The sequence below is a fragment of the Seriola dumerili genome, unplaced genomic scaffold, assembly GCF_002260705.1.
Source record: "Seriola dumerili isolate Sdu_G_001 unplaced genomic scaffold, Sdu_1.0 BDQW01000189.1, whole genome shotgun sequence".
Taxonomy (NCBI): Eukaryota; Metazoa; Chordata; class Actinopteri; order Carangiformes; family Carangidae; genus Seriola; species Seriola dumerili.
This window is the reverse complement of record NW_019174444.1, coordinates 3,852,042-3,877,881: the sequence shown is the minus strand read 5'-3', so window position 1 is coordinate 3,877,881 and position 25,840 is coordinate 3,852,042. Positions and strand designations below refer to the sequence as shown.

Below are 25,840 nucleotides of genomic sequence, written 5' to 3'. Positions count from 1 at the left end.
GAGACGAGCCTCAAAAATTCTGGGGCAAAGTTTTATGGACTGATGAGACAAAGATGAACCTTTACCAAAGTGATGGAAAGGCTAACGTTTGGAGAAAGAAAGGATCTGCTCATGATCCCAAACATAGAAGCTCATCTTTGAAACACAGTGGAGGTAATGTCATTGCTTGGGCTTGCATGGCTTCTTCTGGGACGGGCCTCAATTAATCTTCATTGATGATGTAACACATGATGGCAGCAGCAAAATGAACTTAGAAGTCTACAGAAATATTTTGTCTGCCAATTTAAAGAAAGATGCAACCAAACTGATTGGGAGATCCTTCATCATGCAGCAAGATAATGACCCAAAACACACAAACAAAGAAGTTCATCAGGGGCAAGAAGTGGAAGGTTTTAGACTGGCCAAGTCAATCTCCAGACTTAAACCCTATAGAGCATTTTACCTGCTAAAGAAGAGACTGAAGGGAGTAACCCCCCAAAACAAACAACAACTAAAAGAGGCTGCGGTGAAAGCCTGGAAAAGCATCACAAAAGAAGAATGCAAAAGTTTGGTGATGTCAATGGGTCACAGGTTTGATGCAGTTATTGCAAGCAAAGGAATTGCAACTAAATACTAAGTCTTATTCACTTAATCTAATTTAAGTCTATCTGTTCCAATACTTTTGCTCACCTAAAAATTTGGTGTTCCGTTACAAATAATGCTATCTTCTAAGTTGTGTATCCGATCCAGATGCAAATACCTGGAAATAAAAGCTGAAATGTTGACCTCTTGTCTCATATTCATCTTTTGATGTCAAACCCAAATGTTTTCAGTCAACAGCAAAAATAAAGGAATTGGCCTCACTGTTCCAATGCTTTTGGAGGGGAGTGTTCATTCATTTTCTACCGCTTATCCTCTAGTAGGGTCGCGGGGGGGCTGGAGCCTATCCCAGCATCCTTTCGGGCGAGAGGCGGGGTACACCCTGGACAGGTCGCCAGTCCATCGCAGGGCAAACACACAGAGACAGACAACCATTGACACTCACAGCCACACCTATGGTCAATTTGGAGTAACCAATTAGCCTAGTCCCCATTTGCATGTCTTTGGACTGCTGGAGGAAGCCGGAGTAACCGGAGAGAACCCACACAAGCACGGGGAGAACATGCAAACTCCACACAGAAAGACCCCGCGTCCGAGCCAGGACTCGAACACGGAACCTTCTTGCTGTGAGGCGACAGCGCTAACCACTGCACCACCGTGCCGCCTGGAGGGGAGTGTATGTTTTGTTAAAAACGCTACGGCTCTTGCAGGTTGGCCAGAAACTTCTCTATGTTAATACACATTCGGTCCCTGCCCCTGTCTTTAATCTTCTGCAGAACTTGGATGCTGTTCTCCCGAAAGAACGACTCTTGCGGTATCGCTGCCGCCTTCATGTGATAATGTATTGACCTTTGTCGCTCCTGTCGATCAAAGTTCAGAAATTTTGCATAGTTGTTGTAAAGCAGCTGTTTGTCTTCAGGTTCCAGATCACGCTTCAGCAGCTCCTGGTACATCTGCTCAGCTGTAGCCAGGCCGCGTTTTGACTTTGCGTAAATATTTGCGAGGTCTATTCTCTTAATAAAGGAAGAATGGGGGTAAAGAGAAATCACCTCCTCGTGGAGCCTGATGGCGCTGTCTATCATGCTTTGCTTTGGGCGACTCTCCCTGAAATAAATGATCTTCCATTTGTAGCAGAGTGCTAAACACCTCTTCAGATAACGTTTGTCTGGATGTTTTCCCTGAGCCTCCTCTGCCAAATCAACAGCCTCATCAATAGAGATATAGTCTCTGTAAATTCTCAGTAATGCTTTTATACCCCTGTAACTGCCGACAAGATTTCTCAGAACCTGTTTGGCTAGCTCACGCGCTTCATCTTCGACTCTATCTCCTTTCTTAGCAAGTTGCTCAAGGTAGCGAACAGCGAGGTGCAGGTTCTCTGGGTCCTGTTCCTTGGCGTTTCTCATTTTATCCAGGATGTCAGCGTCTAGCACTGTGCTGCTGTGCTTGAAACTAGTCACTAACCCTAACACATGGCTGGTCTGCCACTCCACCATGTCCGGCTGCATCCTGATGGCTCTCTGGAAGTAATCTGCAGCCACCAGCTGTTTGTCTGGGTCAAACTTCATCAGAGTCCAGGCTTTTTCAGCGTAGATCTCTGGATGGAGCTCGTCCTGCGATGGAGATGGATATTCTTTCATCAGGGCATCGACCTTTGAGAGGTAAGCCTGACTCTCTGCATGTTCTCCCTGGAGGTGGTGCAGCCAAGCCTGGTTCCCATAGTTCACCACCAACCAGGGACCCTCATCTGAGACGGTGTTTCTCATCTTGCGGAAGGCCTCTGCAGCCCTGCTGAAGAGACTCCTGGCATCATCGGTGAACCCCAGCCTGGACTGGATGAACCCCCGCAGGTTGTACATGTGACCCAGCCAACTGTTTCCCTCTTCTGTGCTGATGTCCTCCACCTTGTCCCTGAGACGGAGAAGTTTGGACCTGCTTTGGTCCAGATCCCAGGTGAAGTGGCACTGCAGGGCCTCCAGTGTTGTTTCAGTCTGAGCAGTACTGATTGAGAATAATTTAAAAAACAACAAAAACACAGACGCATCATCAGTAGGTTAATATAGGAGCGTTGAATAAGCAGTAAGGAAGGAAGAAAAGGAAAGAAATGGAGCAAGGTAAAGTAGAGAGAAAGGAAGACCGGAAGGAAGAAAGGAATAATAGAAAAACATGACAAAAGAAGTAACAAAAAGAAAAGGAGACAAGGAGGGAAGAAACAAAGTAGCAAATCTTTGAGTGGTAAAAAAGTTCAGAAAACAATTTATGGATTAGATAAAAACAAACTACATGGATTTATTTAGAAGTAATTATTGAACAGAAAACAATCAAGTATATGAATAATAACTGATAATAAAACCAGGAATCACAATGTTAATGTTCTGCTGCTGTAAAATAAATAAAACACTGAATAAATCAACATGTAATATAACATGAGGGTTCGTTATGTGGTGGCTTGGATCACTCTTGATAAAAGAAACAACTGGGTGGAGACCCTTTTACCCTTTTAAGCAGCATTTTTTATCTGCATCACAACCACAAGACTTCCTGTTTATAACTCACAAGCCGCTGAACAAACTAATCAGAGGCTAGGAGGACTTAGACTGAGGTAAAATAAAAAAGAAAGAAGAAAACTACAAAGTTGGATTCAGGAGGGTATTATTAGCCTACTGTTTTTTTAAGATGCAAATGTAAATATTTAAACTTGTGAATATGTAAATAATAATTGCGTAAACATACATTATAAATAGTTAACTGTGTGAACATAAATGTACAAAAAGTAAACTGTATAAACACTAAATGTAATATCATAATAGTAATAATAAAAATGTTACAACTTAAAGTCTCCTCGTGCAACACAGGCGCAAACTTAGTTCCTACGCCCTGCATAGAACCAATGCAAAAAGAAATAATATCGCATATTATAAATAAATGATATAAATATTGTAACATTTTAAAATAAACAAACATATCAAATGACAAAATGGATATTTTATGCCAGTTAAGATAATATATATTTTGAGTGAATTAACTCAAATATAGAATATGAATTAACATCTAAGCCTTACTGTAGTGACTATTTGTCCATAAAAACAAATGAAACTTTAAACCAAACCTAAAAGGCCACTGATGCACCATAGGGATGTGGTTTAACGCAGGCAAAGGAAGCTGAATGTCCATTCCAATCTTGCAGTTTTGTGTAGATTTATTGCAACAAAATAAAACAAACAAAAGAACAAAGAAAAACCATGGCTGCTGCTGCCTCTCTTTGCACTGGTAAAAAACCATTGGCCCACCCAGGTGCATGCTGGTCCTCAGTGTGCCTACCAAATAGCTCCAACACTTACAGTTATATACTCACCTCATCATCAGCTGTTCCCTCGCCTCTGTAGTTAATATCAGCTCCACTGATTTTTGCTCTAAATGCTTCTCCAGCTGCTGCTCTGCTGCAGATGTGTTGTTGTTGAGCTCAGGTCTTCGAATGTTCTAATTGAAGTTGGCGAGACTTTTACAGGCGGGGCGTTCGCGTACCAAGTCGAAGGAGACGCGAACACACGCGGGTTCGCTTTAGCGCAGCGCGAACTGAGGCGAAGACTCGTAAAGCCGAAGGACGTCCACTTAACGGAAGAGCAGAGACACAAGAGTTCATGTGAGAGAAACACTGCAGAAAAAGTCGAGTTCCGGGTATGTTTTGTGGCCGGAGAGCAGATTCGCGCGAATAAAGCGAAGCGAAAATTCGTCTTTCTTCTGTTGAGCGACGCCGTCACTCTCGTTTCCAAGGAATAGAAACCTAAGGCCAAAAACTGACCGGTTCACCGAGAGGAAACCAGAGTCCTGACTCACCTGTTACTGCCCTGAAAATCTGACTCCATTAGAAACAGTTTGTTTCAATATTAAGGACATCACACTGAAACACTGAAACACCGGATGCTGCATTTATGACTAGAGTTCTCTATCAAAAGAAAATATTAGCGTGTCCCCATATCTAAATGTATATAACATATGCACATACATTAAATTTTCATACATGAAATATATGGAAATATGAAGTAAAATTATACATGTACATATGTCTGAAAATGATATATCAAATCTATTGAAAATTGGAACAGTTTCATATATGTCTAGCACATAAAAATATGTATGTTTGAATCTTTAAAATGAATGAAGAAAGACTAATATGTTTTATACATTTATATTAAAAGTTGAAAAGCATTTTGTTTTAATAAATATATTAAATTTATATCGTTAACAAATAGGTTATATAAAATTCATCATACAGATAGTTTCAGTATATTTACAAATTGGGTATTTCCTATATGTTATAAACTTACAGTATATCTTCATATATCCAGATGACACACTGCCCCTTGTTGGTATGATGGAAAGAGAGATGCTGATAATTTGGTTGTCGTGTTGGGTAAGAATGTATGTAGGAATTATTACAGAAATATTGTTTAAAACATTTTGATAATTTTTTGTTTTCTAATATCACTTTATAAATGAAAATACATGTTTATAGGATGTTTATATAAAAAATGGTTAATACATTTTAAGTTGATAAAAAAGAGAAACGCGGAACGCGCCTCGTGTTGGATATGGAGCAAGCGAGAGGAGGAAAGCTGGAGGCCAGGAGCAGGTGGGCAGTGAGCTGGCCACTCACTGCCGGCCCGCCAACCGGAGAGTGTTGTGGTTGAGGGTCGAAACACTCAGTGGAGGTTGTGTACCACCTGATGACACCCGCTCCTGGCCAAAAGCTGCAGCTACCGGCAAAGGTAGGTAGACACTAAAAGTGTATGTAATTAATGAAGTATTCCTTACAACAGTATTGTTTTTTGCTGAGAAGTCATATAGGCTATTTGTGTGGACTTGGTTTTGCTTTTTTTTATTCACACACATGAAACATTACAAATACATTGCATGTAGTTTTTTTTTTTTTTTAAGGAGAGAACGTACAGGTGAGATAAGAAACCCATCGAAATAAAAATAACATCATACAAACTGAGAAAGGAGGAAAGAAAGACAGGAAGACAGATAGAAAGAAAAAAGAAAGCAGAAAGAAAAAAGAGAAACAAAAATATCACTAAATATACAGTGGAGGGGATACAAATATTTAAATGAATCTATCAGCCAGAGACACAATGAAAAAGAAAAATACATAAACCAAATTGCTCTTATTTTACCCTAACTCCCATCTGAGACCTTATTAATGCTTCTTTACTTTTCTTTTAAAAACAGGTAGGGAAGGTGAGGTGTCTAACAGTTATACACCTCTATATTTAATTAAATACTGCCCCTTGTTGGTATGATGGAAAGCGAGATGTAGGAATTATTACAGAAATATTGGTGAAAAATTTTGGTAAATTTTTGTTCTGTAAAATCACGTTACAGATGAAAATACATGTTTGTAGGATGTTTATATCAAAAATGGTTAATACATTTTAAATTTATAAAAAAGAGAAAAGAGATGGCTCCTTTGACTTTGCAAATATGGCAAATCTGACAATCTTTTTTCTGGATTATGTGGATTTTATGGAATAAGAATTGGCCCATACAGTATTGCAGTAGCTAAGGTGTGGACTTCTCCACGCAGTAACTTGTTCATATCAGGAGAGGGCGCTGTGGGACCAGAAAGTCACTGCTGTAAGAACACAGCCACTGACAGTGTAACTGCTGAAATATCAGAGTACAAAAAGGGTCAGCAGAGGAGTTAGTTATTATTATTGTTAACTGTTTAGTTGTTAATATGAGGATCGTTTTTGCTCTTACATTGAATTTGCAACAAGTTTCAACTATAAAAAATTATTGTTTCAGTCTGTTCCTGCCAGCAAGTACACACCCAGTAAATTAAAGCTTACTGCATGAGCTGCAGACAGAAGTCATATGAGTGCTTGTAACATGAATGGCAATTGTGTTCTACAGTGTCTTTTTATGTTGCTTTTACGGCTTCATGTTGAGTGACAGGTACTTTACACATTGGACAGTTTTGAATGGAGATTCTGTTTCAGCACTTCACTGTGTTCTTTAAATGTTGGATGAAGATTTTATTATTTGTGACATAAACTGCTGTAAACAGGAAGCGGGCAGGCTGAGCGTTGTGTTCATGGAAAGAAAGTCACACTGTGGTTTTTACTAAGAAAAACTGACAACACATGTAACTCTATTTTACTCTCTGGAAAATCTCCACACTCAGGTGCTTCAAACCCTCATGATCTTCCAGCTGAACCCTAATGAGATATGTATTTAATAAAAATGATGTTATCTGCTATTACAAAGTTTCTGCTTTGAGATGGCCTTCAGTTTGCTTCCTTGTAATATGTTCATTTACTAAGAAGAACCTTGACCTAACTTAATGTTTATATAGTTTCCTTAGTCTGTACCAAAACCCATTTAAAAATGACACATTTTGAAAATGATTTAAATCATCAATGTCCATAATTTCTTCTTTCCTAATCAGATCAAATGCATCGTATAATTAATATCAGAAACATGTGGCGCTGTTTACCCAAGAAAAATGGATTTCATGGAGAAGCTCGAGGACAAATTTCAACTTTGACAAAAAGATGAGTTTAATAGATTATAATCTTTATCTTAATATCATTCGATTGTTATAGTTTCAACATATGATCAGTTCTACAGGATACCTTTGACCGTTATCTTGGCAAAGGTCTGTAAAAGTGAATTTCTTTACATTTCTTTATACAGTTTTACTAGGTAATGGTGGCACGTCTGTTCGCTCACAACCTGGATTCTTCTATAGATAAACTGTTTCTCAGTAAATAAAATACATCATGTCCTATCGATCTCCATGTTTCCATGTTTGAATTGGTCACTCTTTATTAGTTTGAAAAAAGGAAATGCATGAATATGCCAAGTGAAGTATTGCTCTGTTTGTAAGCAGGAAGCACCTGTATGTGTTTTTTACACTTGCTTTTTTACCAAAAAAATATGAATGTGTGGTTGAGAAAGGAAGTACTCACGAATTTAAACTGAAAACAGAAGTGAATCACAAGTTCACCACGTTGGCACCTATAAATGTAATGCTATAAAACAAGAAATACAACAAAACAATTACAGGGAATGGTCAAAAGTCAAATGATCACAGTGCTGCTACTTTTGTACTGAGTAATAAGAAGCTGATGATTGATCCCAGGGGAGAATTGATTTGCTTCGAGGCACAAACATGATAAACAGTCAAAAGTAAAAACAGTGGGCAATCTATGACATAATCTGCACATGGCAGACTCCCACAATAGATGCAAATTCCTTTGTCACAGTGGAAACAATATGCTGAACTTCAAACACTGTCATTTCAAACTCAAAACAATGGATTTACTTTAAAGGTTTTTTTCCAATTACTAAAGATTAGGACGATCCTTTTGAAATATGTCACAATTACCATTAAAGTGCAATGACTTTGAAGACATTTTTCATTTTGATGAGCTGCTGTTGACTTTCTGACTGTGAAAATTTGATGTGTAAAAGCACATTTCACTGGCAACATTTGAATTAGGCCACTGATACAGACTAAGCAGCAATCTGCCAGCACCAAGAGTCAGTCCCCACAGACTCCCATGTTAAAATGTCCAAATAAACATGTTTACAGCCTGGTACAAAAACACTTTTGGTCTCTACAGCTAATTCACTCCTTCATAACACCTGTTTATATAACTCACCTGTTTACATTTTATTAAAGCTGAAAGTAATGAAAAATGGAGGGCATGGCCACTTTGAGTGACAGGTGGGCGTGGCCACAGTCCGCTAACTGTCTGCTTGGCATCACCTCAGCTAATGTGAGTCACTAAACTGCTCCTCTTTTTGGAGGTGAGTGTAATCCTAGTATTTTATTTATGTTAACTCTGACTAAAAGGTATCAGTGTCTGCACTCACCATACCTGGGTTGTTAGCTAACCTTGAGTTAGCCTTCAAAATTAGCACAGCTGTGCTAATGATGCTAACTTGAGTGTATGCTTGCGCTCTACACAAGTGCCTCCTCTTTGTCCCTTTTTGGATTAGCCGGGAGTTAGGGGCGGAGTCAGGTACTGCCAAGATTGTGTCGGTGGAGCAGCTCACTCTGAACCTTAAAACCGCTCTTCAGAAACCTGTGGGTGACGTCATGGAGGCTACGTCCATCTTTATTTACAGTCTGTGATACAGGTGAGCAACTGACAAGTTGTTACATCATATTATTGGTTAAACTTGACAGAACTAATAAAAAAAAAAGTTGTGGGTGAATCAGAGTCACAGATAAGATTAGTCTCACAATGATGCTGTTTGTAGGACAGTATTTTTATTCCTCTGTGCCGGCAACAGTCAGAGCAGGAGCCATATTGTTTTCACATTCTCTGTGCCATTCATGTGGACATGATATCTCAGTAAGGCCTTGAAGGAACTTCTTCAAATTTGGCACAAACATTCTAATTAGATTTCAGTGGTCAAAGGTCAAACGTAAAGGCCGTGGTGACCTCACATAACATGATTTTGGCCTTGTTAACACAATATCTCAGTAACACCTTGAGGGAATTTCTTCAAATAAAAATTGTATCTTGCGGTGGAGCAGTTCAGGTTGTCTGTGGTTAAGTTACAATGCTCAGTTAAGGAATAATTGATCTTTGTAATGAAGGAAGAAAAAGGTTAACCACAAATACAACCTGATGAGAGAGCTACAGTGTAAAAGTAAAACTGACCAGACCACATTTTAATCACAAACCAAGCTTTAGGTTCACCTGGGAGATGACACACAGCAATCTGTGCTTCTTCACCTGAGGTTCTGGAGGTGAGTTTTATTCAAGTATAACTGAAGTTAGTTTTTGTGTATCTGTGTTACACAACCAACCTCACCACTTCTCATTTGAACATCTTCGCCACACTGACCAAGCATGGTGGTTAGTATGTTGAAACTGACCAAGTCATAGTGAAAGTGCAAGAGGGTGTCTGGGTGATTGTGGCTGCATTGAAAATGAAAGCATACATTTCCTGAGATTTTTTTTTTTAAATAGGTAGCGAGTGCCACTGTAGAACCAGTAGTCTGCTCACTCGCTCATCACGATGAATCTTCTCCTGCCTCTCTTCATCGCCTTGACGCTCTCCAGCACAGGTAACTCCTCTCACTTTTAAATCAGGGTTCCTAATTTAAAGCTTGTAACATATTTTTTTATGTAAGAATGTTTTTTAAATTGGTAGATATGGAGAAGAAACTCTAACTCTAAACCAAAACTAAATCAATTATAAAATACTACCAATCCATTGCTAATATGAGCCAAACTACCACTCCCGTTACACATCAAATTTAATCAATATTTTAATCCTCAAAGGGGCTTGCATTCCAAGATGATTGATGAAATCTCCAATACGTCCTCAGTATCAGCCAAATCTAAGTCAGTACTTGTCCAAGGTCTGAAAAAAGTGGCATCTCTAACTGAAGATATAACGCAGTGATATAAATAATCTATCATTTATACTCACAGTATTTTCCTCATTGCAGATGGAGCTCTTTGGTGTCTGACTCAGTCAAGGAGCAACGCAGTCAGTCTCATGTGTCCACCGACAGTCAAACAGTCTTGTGCAACAGCTGTCGTACAAGGTAGAAATCACCACAAGTCTATTGTTTCCCGATGTTTCTTGAAGTCTTATATTAGTTTTCTGCTCTGCAGTGTTTTGTCTGTGCGTTTTGTAACATGAATAAAACTCCACTTTGATTCCTCAGGAAGTGCGATTCTACATCCTACTGTTTCCAGATCGTGCATGCCGTCCATCCTGTGCAGCGCAGGCACTCAAATGTTTTCATACAGCTTTGGGAAACATTATCATCGGGCAGCTCTTGGTTGCTGTAACACAAATAACTGCAATGCTCAAATCCCGACTTGTAAGTCATCATCTTCCCGCTGGGCACAGTGAAGCACAATGAGAAAACAGGATGTGTTGAGTTGAGTCATTGACAGCTGATGACATGCTTTTTGTCTATCTCTGTTTTAGACCCTTTTATTCAGGTGATAAACGGGCTACAGTGTTACTCCTGTGCTGGTCCTGCCTGCAACAACGTGGTGCAGTGTGTGGGAGTGGAGGATCACTGCTTTAGTGGAACTGGTGAGTCTTCATGTAGGAGTGACTGGAAAGAATTAGTGGCACACACCAGCTTTTATTCCTCCGCGCCGGCAATAGTTAAGTGCCGGGGCCATACTGTTTTCAGGTTGTCTGTCCATCCGTCCCATTCTTGTGGACATGATATCTCAGTAACTGCCTGAAGGAACTTCTTCAAATTTGGCACAAACATTCACTAGGACTCAAGGATGAACTGATTATATTTTTGTGGTTAAAGGTCAAGGTCACAGTGACCATCATGAATTGATTATATTTTGGTGGTCAAAGAACTAAGGTCAAAGGTTAAGTTCAGTGTGATCTCACAAAGCACTTTTTAGCAACACTTTTTCAAGACTTCAAACAGCAATTATGACAAAATGTCACACAAATGGTTCATATTTTCTATGACTCTGGATAAACAGGGATTTAACCTCAAACTAGTCTAAGTGGAGGAGGCAGAGGACCACGAGGAGGTAATTCTAGTTTTGTACTTGAGTTTTAAAAATTCTTTTTGGGTACAAATGAAACACGAGTGGCCCCGACCTGCTGTGGGAGCCTATGTAATCATTTGACCTAAAATCAAAATGCTTTAATCTGAAAGAGTTTTGAGTTTAATCCATCTCCTCACTCAGGCCTCTCTCTGGAGTTCTAGTAACAACAATTCTTTTCTGAATTCTGATTTCTAAATTAAACTTGATTATGGTACTTCAACCTGACATAGACCACTTGACCAGGCTGTATGTTAAGTGCCTTCTTAAAGCCAATAAAATTCATACAGTAAAACCTGTGATTATTTCATCCACAGCTGTGATCGGGAACACCCCCACTCTGGTCTCTGGCTGTGCTTCTGTGCGTGTGTGTGCAGCTGCTTCTCAACAGAACGTCCCACTGTTTATGAGCTCTTTTAAATTCATCAGAGGACCAAATTGTTGTAGAACCAGCTTTTGTAATTCACCCAGGATTGCTAATTCACCCAGGATTGCTTATTCACGTAGGATTGCTTATTCACCCAGGATTGCTAATTCACCTAGGATTGCTAATTTACCCAGGATTGCTAATTCACGCAGGATTGCTAATTTACCCAGGATTGCTAATTCACCCAGGATTGCTAATTCACCCAGGATTGCTAATTCACCTAGGATTGCTAATTTACCCAGGATTGTTACAGGTGATTATATACAAATATGATTACTGTTAAACATAATATTATAAACACTTATTATTCAGCTTGATTTCATGGTGTATTTCCCCTTTGCAGCTTCAGCTCTCACTTGTCTGCATGGTGAAGGATCCCACAACCAACGCCGCTGTGCGTCCGTCCAACAGTTGTGTGCGACAGCTGCCATAAGAGGTTGTGGTATTTTTGTGACAGTTACTTTTTTAAGATTCATTCTCAGTGTCTCTGTTTCACAGTGTTTGGTCCGGGTGTGTTGTGAATATTAAACATAGCTTTGTTTAAATTGCACGTTGATTTGACAGCAAATGCAACTGAGGGTCTTCAGATCATCAGGTCGTGTGTGCCGTCCACCCTCTGCAGCGAAGGCACTCATGAGTTCTCGTACAACTTCGGCAGTACGACTTTAGATGCCGCTCTTCATTGCTGCAAAACAGATGGATGCAACAGTCGTACTCTGACTGGTGAGTAAACAGATCAGCATGTTTTCTGGACGTTGTTGTTTTGTTATTTTGATTCCTTGAAATGTCTGTTCTGTTTCAGTCCCAGTGGTTCAGGTAGAAAACGGCTTGAAGTGTTTCACCTGTGCTGATCCTCAAAGTACCGTCTGCAACGATACGTTGCGCTGTGTGGGAGCGCAGAACCGCTGTTTCCGTGGGAATGGTAAACCCTCATGCTGCATATCATATAACACTTCACTTGTCATATTGCTGCCCCTTGTTCCGACATCTGTAAAATTAGCAAAAGAAACACAACACACGCTTGGATTTAACATCGTTTTTTTCTCTATCTTCAGAGAAGACGGGGGCGACAAGCAAACAGGTCTTTGGCTGTGCATCCTCAATTGTGTGTAGAGCTGCAGCTGGAAGGAGTCTCTTCGGCCTCCTTAGAGTCTCCGGTGGAGTCAAATGTTGTGGCACCAGCTTCTGTAATTCAGGCGGGACCGTCCACCTGAGTGTCATCCCGTTTCTGCTTTCACTCATCGCTTTTTTCATCTGAGAGAGCAAAGAGCTAGAGATGGGAACTAAACCATCATCGTTCACCCACAGCCCCATTATTTCAACAGAGACTCATCCTCTTTTAGATGAATGCATAAAATGTTTTTGTACCCTGATGAGGACCTACGAAGGTCAACGACTTCCTGTCTAACGAACAAACCATGTAACCACAGAGGGCTTTCAATAAACAAATCATTGTTCCTCCCACATGCATCAGTGGCTATAAGTTTTATAAGCTTATTTTATTAACATGTGTGACAGAGGAGCTATTTCCTAAAAAAACAAAACAAAAAACACTTCAGATAGATTATTCTTTTTCTTGGTTCATTTTCATTCAAAACAACATCAAACACACACTAAAGGGATTTGTCTTTCTGCCCATAATCATTTAAAATGTTTGTTATCTCAATAGTGATGTGTAGTCTTGAGTAAAGCTTTAGTGGTGCACACTGCCCCCTGCTGGACTGTTTTTCATACAACCCCTGGCAGAGGTGGACAAAGTACACAGCTCCATTACTTGAGTCACAGTGTAGATCCTCCTGGTCCAATATTGTTGTTCAAGTTGTTCAGTCATTTTTTTTAATTTTAAAGTTAATGTACTGGAGAACTTGCTTTTGAAAATACTTATGTATTCAAAAGTACATTTTTTAAGTCAATGCATTCCTATGGAGGACCAGGGAAATTAAGTATTTCCTTAATTTCATATTTGAATAGGCATTAAAAACAGGGATTGTAAAAATAATTTATAAATCAACAATTAATCCATCAATAAATACTTAAGATTTTAAAATGGACTTAAAAAAACAGCATTAAATTCTAAGTAAAAGTAGATATAAATAAAAGCCCAGTAAACCATTAGGCTAACCAGTTTCACGGTACATGTAAGGAACAAGAAATAACAACAAACCCAAATTCGGCCATTACATCAGATCCCATTCAAACCTAACTGGAGCCAAATTCACTACTAGGAGTAGGCATGATTAACCGATGATCGATAATTGATCGTTAAGAATTTTGTCGACCATGTGCAATCTGACCGATCTAACGAGTGTATCAATGAGGTTTTGTTGTGTCGTGTGTCTTGAAGCAATGCAATGAATTTCACTGCATGGCAGGAACCAGCCAGGGTACAATTTAAATTTTCAACAGAGATAAATGAATACTCAGCTGCCGATGCGCGGGCCGTCGTAGGCATTTCTTTAGTATTTTCTGCCATAGGCATTTTTAATATAAATAGTGACTAATGAATCGATAATTGATCGTTAAATAATAATCAAGGTATCTCTCTCTCAAATTAAATCGAAGGCAACTGGACTTGTATTTGTCTGTGGAAGACGTTTCGCCTCTTATCCAAGCGGCTTCATCAGTTCATCATGTATTGGTCTCTCTAGTCCGCACTAGTCTGACCAAGAAAATGGAGAAGGACCCAGGTATTTAACCTCTTGTGGGTGGGTCCACCAAAGTACCTGTGAAAGTACTGGTTTCACCTGACCATTGTTGTGGTCTCATGTGGACGACCGTCGTTAGGGGTCAGGTGACCCTGTTGTTGTCCCCTGTGAACGACAGTCGTTAGGGTCAGGTGAGCCCCTGGTGGATGACGATCGTTGAGAGTCGTCTGAGGTTATGTTGTTGACCCTCCTGGGTACCGATGAAAGGGCGACATTGTAGATGGGGGATAGATGGTGTCGCAGACCACCTCCCCTGTTTAGCGATGGCCTCTCCACTTTTACATAGATGGCTTCCTTGACTCCCCTTTCAAACCATCTGTCCTCCCTGTCCAAGATTTTGACATTGCTGTCTTCAAAGGAGTGTGCCTTTTCCTTTAGGTGGGAGTAGACAGCTGAGACAGGGCCTGAAGAGTTTGCCCTCCTGTGTTGGGCCATACGTTTGTTTAAAGGTTGTTTAGTTTCCCCAATATATAGGTCATTGCAATCCTCACTGCATTTGACCGCATATATCAGGTTGCTTTTCTGATTGTGTGGTGTTTTGTCTTTGGGGTGTACCAGTTTCTGCCTGAGTGTGTTACTGGGTTTGAAACATACAGGAATTTGATGTTTGTTAAAAATCCTCCGGAGTTTTCTCTGAGACCCCTGTATCTGTCATGCACTTCTTGCATGTAATGTAGGTCAAACCAAATGACCATCAATATCAAACATTATCTTGTCATTGTTCGCTATCAGATGTTATTTCATATTATTCAATTTACAAGTAAAAGGTCATGGGAAATATACAGAACGTCAACAACCCATTTAATATGTTTTATGCAACTAAAGTGTTGGTATTCTGAACCGCTGGATGCAGTAACACAATTCTACATTGCTAGTGTCAGGCCGAGACTCAAAGCAGGACTCAGATGCAGAGATTTTGGATAACAAAATGCTTTTATTGAATTCACCGGAGATCTCGGACCGAGTGACAAACAAACGGCTATAAACCAAACTAGACACTATACTCTGACTTATAAAGAAAACAATAACCACTCCAAGAGGAGGGAAAAATAACTCTAATAAAAAGAAACAAATAAACACAAAACGCTCCGTGTGGAGGAAAAACCAAGGACTATGAATCTAAGCTATGATATAAGTAAACAAACAAAAAAATCTCTTTAACGAGGAATAAACAAAGGGCTATGAATTTAGGCTAAGATAAGAATTAACAAACAAAAAATCACTCTTGAACGAGGAGAAACAAAGGGCTATGAATCAAGGTAATTTCTTCAAGTGCCCATCCCTATTCACAACAAATAGTAAGGGAAGCATCCACTATTACTTGATAGTAAAAGACAAAAGCAAACCGAAAGGAGCGCTAAAACAGTCAAAAACATAGTGAGTGCACACCATGCTCAACCGATTAGTCCGTCTCGTCTGAGAAACAGTGATCTCAAAGCAGTATGCATTTTTTGAATAGAAAAACGTCAACGGGACCCTGCTCTGTGGTTCACGTGTCCAGTCTCTGTAGTCCTTTGTTCCAGTTCCAAAAAGTCTTCCAGGAAGAATCAGGAAACAGTCAGTTTGTGTCATTCCATTAGCTTACTTTTGAGGCCGTGGACCAAGGACTATGAATCTAAGCTATGATATAAGTAAACAAACAAAAAAATCTCTTTAACAAGGAATAAACAAAGGGCTATGAATTTAGGCTAAGATAAGAATTAACAAACAAAAAATCACTCTTGAACGAGGAAAAACAAATGGCTATGAATCTAAACTAAGGTAGAAAAATTTACAAACAAAAAAATCACTCGTCACGAGGAACATACGGCTTACTATGGCGATGGCTGTGGACATGGATCAAGGCTCTGGTGCAGGACAAGGACAAAGACACTCTGGCACAAGACAAGGGGAACACAGACTATTTAAACACATGGAGGGAAATAGGGAACAGGTGGAAACACTTAGGGCAATCAGACTGAGACACATGAGGAAGGGCAAGTGACCTGAAACGAGAGGAGAATTACTTTTCAAAATAAAACAGGAAATGACAGGACAAAACAAACCCAAGACAAGACAACCTCACCACGGTGTGACAGAACCCCCCCTCCTAGGACCGGCTACCAGACGGTCCAGGATGGTCGCGGTCAAAATCAGCAATAAGAGTACGGTCCACAATGAACCGTGATGGGATCCACTGTCTCTCCTCCGGGCCGTACCCCTCCCAATCCACCAGGTACTGGCTGCCCCGGCCCCTGTTGTGAACAGCCAGCAGCCGTTTAACCTTGTAGACCGGACCCCCATCTATCATCTCAGGAGGAGGAGGGGGCGGGAGGGGCGGAACCAAGGGACTCTCCTTGGCCGGCTTGACCTGACTGACATGGAAGGTGGGGTGAACACGGAGGGAGCGAGGCAGGCGGAGCCGCACCGCTGCAGGACCGATGACCTTGGTAATGGGGAAGGGACCCACAAATCGCGGTGCCAGTTTCTTGGAAGGTACCCGGAGGTGAAGATTCTTGGCTGAAAGCCACACCCTTTGACCTGGCTGGTAGACAGGTGCGGGTCGCCTTTTGCGGTCCGCCGCTTTCTTGGTCCGGTCCCCTTGACGGATAAGCACCTGCCGTGCAGCAGCCCAGATGCGTCGGCAGCGGCGGATCATGGCATGGGCAGATGGGACCGTGACTTCAAGCTCCTGGGCAGCGAACACAGGCGGTTCATAACCATAAACACACTTGAAGGGTGAAAAACCGGTGGCAGACGTGGGCAGGGAGTTGTGGGCGTACTCGACCCAGACCAGGTGTTTGCTCCATGTCGAGGGGTTCTGGGACACTAGACATCGGAGGCCGGTTTCCAACTGCTGGTTAAGGCGTTCGGTCTGGCCGTTAGCCTCCGGGTGATAGCCCGAGGTTAGACTGGCCTTAGCTCCGATGAGCCGGCAAAATTCCCTCCAGAACTGTGACACGAACTGGGGCCCCCGGTCCGAGACGATGTCCTTGGGAAACCCGTGAATCTTGAAAACATGGTCAATCATAATTTCAGCTGTTTCCTTGGCTGAAGGCAGTTTAGGCAGGGCAATAAATCTGACCATCTTAGAGAATCTGTCCACCACAGTGAGGACTGTGGTGTTACCTTGAGAGACCGGGAGCCCCGTGACGAAATCCAGCGATATGTCGGCCCATGGTCTGGAGGGGATGGGCAGTGGTTGCAGCAGTCCCATACGTGACCCGGAGGACATCTTGTTCCTCGCACAGACCGAACAAGCCTCGACGTACTCCCGGACCTCCGATTCCATGGATGGCCACCAGAACCTCCGAGAGATGGCAAACACTGTCCGCCGAACTCCCGGATGACAGGAAAGCAGCGAGGAGTGGGCCCAATGAATCACCTGTGGGCGCAAATCGACAGGGACAAATAATCGATTCTCGGGGCACCCACTAGGTGGCGGAGCCTCACCATTAGCTTGCTTAACCTCCTTTTCTATCTGCCAAATCACCGCTCCAACCACACAGGTCAGTGGGAGGATAGGCTCTGGTTCTTTGGCTACAGGCTCAGGGTCGTATAGACGTGACAGGGCGTCAGGCTTGACGTTTCGGGACCCCGGCCTGTAAGAAAGAGAAAAAGAAAAGCGGTTAAAAAACAGCGCCCACCTGGCCTGGCGAGAATTGAGTCTCTTGGCCCTGCGTATATATTCCAGGTTCTTGTGGTCAGTCCAAACGATGAACGGTTGCTCAGCTCCCTCCAACCAGTGTCTCCACTCCTCCAGCGCCACCTTAACCGCCAACAGCTCCCGGTTGCCGACATCGTAGTTGCGCTCTGCTCTGGACAGTCGCCGCGACAGGAAGGCGCAGGGATGCATCTTCCCATCCTGCTCTGACCGCTGTGAGAGGACGGCCCCTATACCCTCGTTGGATGCATCCACCTCGACCACGAATTGCCGCCGTGTGTCCGGCATGATGAGGATTGGCGCCGTGGTGAAGCGGGCCTTCAGCTTCTGGAAGGCTGCTCCTGCCTCTGGGGACCAGGAGAAATGCACCTTCGAAGAGGTGAGTGCGTGCAGAGGAGCTGCTATTGCGCTGAAGCCTCTGATGAACCGCCTGTAAAAATTAGCAAAACCAAGGAATTGCTGAACTTTCTTGCGGCTATCAGGAGTGGGCCATTTGACCACAGCGCTAACTTTAGCCGGATCCATCTGCACCCTTCCAGGGGCTACGATGAAGCCCAGGAAGGAGATGGTATCGGCGTGAAACTCGCTCTTTTCAGCTTTGACATAAAGTCTGTGGTTCAGTAGTCTCTGTAGTACTGTAGCTACATGTTTTCTATGAGTGTCCAAGTCAGGTGAGTAGATGAGAATGTCATCAAGATACACATACACAAAATGGTCAAGGAAGTCCCTCAGCACATCATTAATCATGGCCTGGAACACAGCAGGAGCATTAGTGAGCCCGAACGGCATAACAAGATATTCATAATGACCTCTAGGGGTGTTGAACCCCGTTTTCCATTCGTCCCCCTCCCTGATCCTGACCAGATGGTATGCATTTCTAAGGTCTAATTTTGTAAATATCTTGGCCTGTTGTAATTGATCAAACACAGATGACATGAGGGGCAAAGGGTAGCGGTTCTTGATAGTAATGTCATTGAGGGGGCTGTAGTCTATACATGGTCTTAAGGACCCGTCTTTCTTATCCACAAAGAAGAACCCCGCTCCAGCGGGTGACGAAGACGGGCGAATGAGTCCCGCCTTCAGAGATGACTCTATGTATTCCTTCATGGCCTGTCGTTCGGGCCCTGATACAGAGTACAGCCGCCCCTTGGGAATAGTGGACCCGGGGATGAGGTCGATGGCGCAGTCATATGGTCGATGAGGTGGAAGTGACGTGGCCTTGACTTTATTAAAAACCTCCTTGAGGTGGTGGTAACAGTTGGGTACCGAAGTCAAATCGGGGTACTGGGAGTCTGTAACAGGGTGAGCAGAAACAGAATTTATGACAGTGGTAGCCTTCCCCTGAGTCTTGTCCTGCAGACACTCTCTCTCACAGAGTTCCCCCCATCCCAAGATCTTGCCCGTAGGCCAGTCTATATGGGGGTTGTGGCGAGTGAGCCATGGATGTCCCAGTACCAGGGTGCGTGCAGGTGAGTTAAATAAATAAAAGTTCATTAATTCGCTGTGGTTATCTATGGTAATGGCTATGGGTTCTGTGACGTATGCTATGGTGAACAGTGCGTTCCCATTTAAGGCCCTTGCCAGGATGGGTTGTGAGATAGCCTCTGTCTTCAATCCCAGTTTCTTGGCTAATCCCCAATCCATTAAACTCTCATCAGCCCCTGAGTCAATTAAAACATTCATTTCCATGACTGTGGTGTTGTGTTTTACCTTTATGGCGGTCAAACTGCGTGAAAGAGAATCTGAAGTTGAGAACTGGCTCACCCCCCGAGCTGCCTTGACTGGGCAGGCGACCACCAGATGTCCAGATTCCCCGCAGTAGAAGCAAAGCCCCTCCTTGAGACGACGTTGTCGTTCCGCCGGGGTGAGCTGGGTCCGGCCCAACTGCATGGGTTCAGCCTCTCCTGCCGTGGGTAAGGGAGGAGGATGTTCGGGAGTCGGGCCTCGGGCTTCCTGCCCACCCAGAACCAGCGGTTGCCGGTACCTCTCCGACAATGGTCGGCCCTTTCGATGCTGATGGAGTTCATGGATCCGGTTATCTGTCCGGATGACTAGGGCGATGAGGGAATCCAGGTCCGCAGGCAGGTCCAGGGGCACCAGTAGCTCCCGTATGGGAGCCGGCAGTCCTTTCAGGAAAACATCATAGAGGGCTGTGGAGTTCCATCCGCTCTCCGTTGCCAGGGTGCGGAAGCGGATGGCGTAGTCGCATGCTGAGTTGTTACCCTGCCTCAACCCACTCAATTCTCTAGCTTTCTCTCTGTCCGTTGATACCGGATCAAAGGTCTTCTGAAGAGCGGCTTGAAACTCTTGAAGTGAGTGGCAAAGTGGAGAATCACGCCCCCACTCCGCTGTGGCCCATGCTCTCGCTCTTCCAGTCAGGTGAGACACCATGAAAGCAATCTTCGACCGATCTGTGGTAAATGCAAGGGGGGAATGTTCAAAATGAATGGAACAGTCAATGAGAAATGCCTTACAAAATCCTGGTTCCCCAGAAAAGCGTTCCGGGGGTGCCAGCCTGATCCCTGCTCCGGCAATGGGTACCGCCTGAACCGGAGCAACTGCCGTGACTGGAGGCTCCGGCGCACTTGGTGGGTTGTGGGTCTGCTGTAGGTGTCCAAGCAGATCCTGCACTTGGGATGATAGTCGACCCAACTGCGTGACCATAGCCACCTGAAATTCCTCCTGGCGGGAGAGTCGGGTCTCCTGAGCGCGAAGCGCGGCCGTTATCTGGTCAGTCTCTGCTGAGTCCATTCTGGCCAGAGTGTACTGTCAGGCCGAGACTCAAAGCAGGACTCAGATGCAGAGATTTTGGATAACAAAATGCTTTTATTGAATTCACCGGAGATCTCGGACCGAGTGACAAACAAACGGCTATAAACCAAACTAGACACTATACTCTGACTTATAAAGAAAACAATAACCACTCCAAGAGGAGGGAAAAATAACTCTAATAAAAAGAAACAAATAAACACAAAACGCTCCGTGTGGAGGAAAAACCAAGGACTATGAATCTAAGCTATGATATAAGTAAACAAACAAAAAATCTCTCTTTAACGAGGAATAAACAAAGGGCTATGAATCTAAGCTATGATAAGAATTAACAAACAAAAAATCACTCTTGAACGAGGAAAAACAAAGGGCTATGAATCTAAGCTAAGGTAGAAAAATTTACAAACAAAAAATCACTCGTCACGAGGAACATACGGCTTACTATGGCGATGGCTGTGGACATGGATCAAGGCTCTGGTGCAGGACAAGGACGAAGACACTCTGGCACAAGACAAGGGGAACACAGACTATTTAAACACATGGAGGGAAATAGGGAACAGGTGGAAACACTTAGGGCAATCAGACTGAGACACATGAGGAAGGGCAAGTGACCTGAAACGAGAGGAGAATTACTTTTCAAAATAAAACAGGAAATGACAGGACAAAACAAACCCAAGACAAGACAACCTCACCACGGTGTGACAGCTAGGATGTTGGCAAAGTTTTGTGGATGTGTGTCTTTTTAAAAAGGTGGAACACACTATACAGCACAAAATAACCTGAAACTCCCATTTGACTGTTTATGTCAGAAGGATGTATGTCTCCATGTAATTCTTAAAATTTAACACCAAACAAGATAACACACATGATGTGTGTGTTTTAAACCTTTTCATAATACACAAAGAATTTTTTGGCAGGAAATAGTGTACAGTAATACTCTGCCTATTTATCAAAGGTTAGGTATCAGATAGGCTGGATCAGAGTTCTGCAATCAGTATTGGCAATGAAACAGTGGCGACAGGGCAAACCTTTGTGTAATGTGAATACCTTGAGTTGATCATTCATTTATAACATACCTCCTAGTCTTGGAAGAGGTCTTCTTGGTGTTTACCAAGGTACTCAATGAGACAACAGACAACTGCATCCCTTTTTCTCCACACTTTGGATCTATAAGTAGATGCATTTTAGTGCAAATGTATAAAGTGACCCTGAGAGTTCAACACACAGCAACTTAAGAAAACACATGCCAAACAGCCAAAACACAAACAGAAGAAAATATCTTCATCAATATCACAACACATAATCAGCATTTACTTGGTGAAGTCATTGTAGAGGCCAGTCCTGATTCATCTAGTCAAGGGTGATCATAGGCTCTTTTCACAGTGGCCTTGTCGTCCTGGTCGGCAGTTGAGATGAGACTGGAAAACTGGTTCCTAAAATCTTTGTCTTCCTACAATAGTCCTGATTCCATGTGTAATTGGAATGTTTCAGCAATTATAGAAACAAGATCTTCCTCTTTGTAGTCATGTATGTGTTGTCATCAGCTGTAGGATGACAGGACGAGAAGAGATTGTAGTTTGTTTAAATTTGATACATTTACTTGCAATGAGCACACATGACTGATATGGCATGATAACACAATAATTCAATTGCTCCAATCGCAAACACCTCTCTGCTCTCACACTCTATTCCCTCGGTTGCTCCACATTTCTTAAATGCGGCGACGCTACTCCTATAACATCACATTTATGCTCACACTTAGGGCCTGATTTACTAAAGCTTTGCGAGCGTAAAAACGTGCGCAAACGCGACAGCACGTGCAAACACATGTTGATGCTGATCTACCAACCGGGCGCACCGAGGATTGCGTCTGTCAGTCGGGCAAAATAACAGGCTCTATCCATTTTGCGCTTCTGCCTTCATGAATATGCAATATAGGCGTGCCTGCCAGAACGCGCAAAATAATGGGAGGAGTAGATGCAAATAGAATCATTTTGCGCACGCAATGAGATTTACCAAACCTCAAACTAATTGCGCTGATTATTTTTGCGTCTATATTTAGCACGTTTGAAAGTCAAGTCTTAGGCTACCTGGCACAGATGGCTGCGGTCATTGTTGCAAGGAGGCGGCGTAGGCACGACAGGCAACGGAGAGAACGCATCTTTTCTGTTCGTGTCACTCTTTTTGGAATGGCAGAAGAAAAAATAATCGAGACATATCGGTTATCCGGCGATGCAAAACAAAAAAAGTCATTCGTTCAGAGTTCAGAAAATCCTTAAATAATAAATGTTGCATCATAATGTCAAGTGTTTCTTGTTTGTGCTATTTTGACAAAACCAAAAACTCACATTTTTATGTACTAAAGCCCACTTTCTTTTAGACATAGGAAACATTTAGTTCGGCCTAGTTCCTATCATTTATTCCTGAAACTTAAAACAAATGAAAACGCACACACTTCTGCGCCCCTGCTGGAACGCACAAACAAAAAAAACCCTTTTGGCAATTACGCTTTTCCATTGCACAGCTAAAGAACGTTCATGACGCACGTTCATGTCTTATGTGGTGTACCTGAATGAATTAAAAATATTCCCAGTATCCCAGTAATCTGCTCATCACAGAACGTCAGCTGCACCTGCTGTTCAATGGGAGACAGAGGGTCCTCCTCCGCCGGTCCTCCACCTGTTTTATTTGCCGATTTGTTATTCTGTGCGATTTTTTCCTTTGTTCTTCTACGAATGTCTTGCCACCTTTTCTTCATTTCATCCGGTGTTCTTTTGGTTTTCCCCACAGCATTAACCTTGTCACAGATTGCCTCCCATATTGCGTTCCTCCTAATAACGGTTAAATTCATTTGCTATAAGTCAGAAATGCGCTTGTTTGCCTCTTGTACCAGCATCTCCAATTCCGGTCCAATTAGATCTGCTCATTTGCATTCGCCACGGTGAACACCCTTAACTCGCGCAAAATCCTCATTTAAATAGGGCCGGCTTGTTCACTTTTGTGCCTGTGGTCAATTGCGCTGTTAATCTAAGTAAATCACTCGCAAGGCCCAAACAGGCAGCGCGCGCAATCTATCCGTGTGCGCACGCAATTTAGCGCTCTTTATTTGGGATCTTAGTAAATCAGGCCCTTAGTTGGCTAAATTGGCCGACTTTAAAACGTAATGTGTCAATACAAGGCTGTTGAAGCAACAAGACCAAGGTTGCCGCGATTAAGCAGCTTAACTTTCTTTCACATTACACTCTGGCAATAGCGCTACACTTGTTGACGTCTTAACAGCCAGACGGGCGGTGCAGCCCGACCTTGCCACCGGTTATGAGATTAACAGTCCCCCATCGCGGGTGGACCGTCGGTCTGTTAACAGTAGAATACACAGGTACATTATTTGCACAACTGTAATGTGTGTGTACTTAGATCTGTACTTAACAGTCCGAAGTCGGTCATCGGACTGTTAAGAGGCTAACTTGCTAATTATCAATGACAGGCTGCCAGTGCCTAGAGAAAGCTACAAACTTAAATTCCTGGTCTAACATAGAAACACGCCGACTACAAATCTTGTAACAGATCTTACCATTAAAGAAGTTAACACCTTCATTCATGAGATGATACACAGGAATATTGTAAACAAAACTCTTACCAGTAGCTCCATAGTCCCCAGTCCTGCGTCGCACATATTTTTTTTATCTTACAGTTGTTACTGTTAAAAAAAGGTAGTGTGTGTAGAATGTAACCATTATTATATATTTAATTTGCTGACTAATATACTTGATTAAAATTTTAATGATTTGCATGGATTGTAATTACCATCCCCCCAAAATCCTTTTTTACAATACTCCCATTGGTTTTTCTACTGTATGGTCTATCACATTTTCAAAATAAAATAAAATTCATTCTACTGACTAAACTAACAGTATTTATAATAGAAATGTAGTGGAGTCAAAAGTACAATATTTGTCTTTTAAGTGGAGTAAAAGTCACAAGTTTCCAAAACAAAATAATACTCAAGTAAAGTGAGTTACGATTATTAAACAAATAATTTGCAAACCGTAAAATCTTACTGACAGGATCCTGCTAATTATATTTATTTATTTCACATATTATAAAAGGATTTTTCTGCAGCAGATGTGGTTGGTTATAGAGTAGTAAAGGTAGTAAGCAGTCTTTATTGAGTCTGTGGCAGGGTGTGGTTGTTTTGTGGTTTATCCTGCAGCAGCTACTGTTCCTTTAAAGAAAGCACAAGATTTACATTTTCAGACTTTTGAGATGGGATCAGTAGAAATTTTTGTTTGGAGCTAAACCAGTTGTTCTTGTTTAGATCTACAGTACAACTGTATTGGTTGCTAAGACTACACTGTCAAAAGACATGATGATAAACATCACTGAAAATCTATGAAGGGTTTGTCTCCATCTGTCCTGTCTACTGACTCCATTATGTCAACATCAAAAGTGTGAGCTAGAGGAAGTTGAAATATCCACAGTGAGATAAACCACCAAGATCTCAGGTGGTGTTATGTGAACACTCCACCATGAGAGAGTTTGGTATTTTCCATAAATGAGGAAGTAAATGTAGAAAAGTTGTTCTGGTGTCAGCTGTTAGTGATCAAACTGCACCTCTCACTGAAGTGTTTTCATTGAAACACAGTATGTCTTTGTGGATTTAATACAACCTCAATACAACAAAAATAAGTTTAAAGAGAAGTTCAGTTGTCCTTCATTTCCTGAGCCATAGGTATTTTGAGGTTAATTAATAGTCACTGTGTTCACTGTGCGTAGCAGTCACTGGCTTGATTTAGCATAATTTCTCATTAAAATTATGTTTTGTATCTTAAAATTAAAAAAGTATTGACAGTTTCTCCAAAGAAGAAACACATTATTATGTGGGACAAACAGGGAACAAGACACTTTAATCCTTATTTTGCTACATAGATTGACAGTTATACCCCTGTGACCCTTTTTATAATCCTTCCATAAATTTGTAAATTTTTTTAGCTTTATAGTTTTTCTCATTTTGTACATCTTTACTTGCAACGTTATACAATATATAGACAATATGTCCCTTCAAGGAGTATTTATTTTATACCTGGAATTAATTATTTTATGGGTTTTTGCATAAAACCCTAAAAACTTAACAGCCCCCATCTGGTCCAGTAACCGCACA

The 25,840-nt window shown here is 42.1% G+C and overlaps 2 protein-coding genes across 3 annotated transcripts; one reads left to right on the top strand and one right to left on the bottom strand.

The window, feature by feature from the left end:
* Window positions 1-1,177: 1,177 nt before the first annotated feature.
* On the bottom strand, window positions 1,178-4,100 carry LOC111227512 (interferon-induced protein with tetratricopeptide repeats 1-like). The gene is made up of 2 exons (XM_022753037.1): window positions 3,932-4,100; window positions 1,178-2,577 (listed from the first exon to the last, which is right to left on the bottom strand). The coding sequence occupies exons 1-2, from the start codon at window positions 3,937-3,939 to the stop codon at window positions 1,275-1,277; spliced, it is 1,311 nt and encodes a 436-aa protein (XP_022608758.1). The 5' UTR covers window positions 3,940-4,100; the 3' UTR covers window positions 1,178-1,274.
* Window positions 4,101-9,578: 5,478 nt separating this feature from the next.
* On the top strand, window positions 9,579-13,022 carry LOC111227567. Of its 2 annotated transcripts, none has more exons than XM_022753113.1 (9): window positions 9,579-9,667; window positions 10,055-10,153; window positions 10,277-10,435; window positions 10,546-10,656; window positions 11,456-11,818; window positions 11,909-12,001; window positions 12,130-12,288; window positions 12,368-12,487; window positions 12,621-13,022. In XM_022753113.1, exons 1-9 carry the CDS (start codon window positions 9,619-9,621, stop codon window positions 12,821-12,823), a joined length of 1,356 nt encoding a protein of 451 aa, XP_022608834.1. In that variant the 5' UTR covers window positions 9,579-9,618; the 3' UTR covers window positions 12,824-13,022. The 2 variants fall into 2 exon arrangements, with proteins under 2 accessions (XP_022608834.1, XP_022608835.1); XM_022753114.1 differs by lacking the exon at window positions 9,579-9,667 and adding an exon at window positions 9,883-9,947.
* The last annotated feature ends 12,818 nt before the right edge of the window (window positions 13,023-25,840 follow it).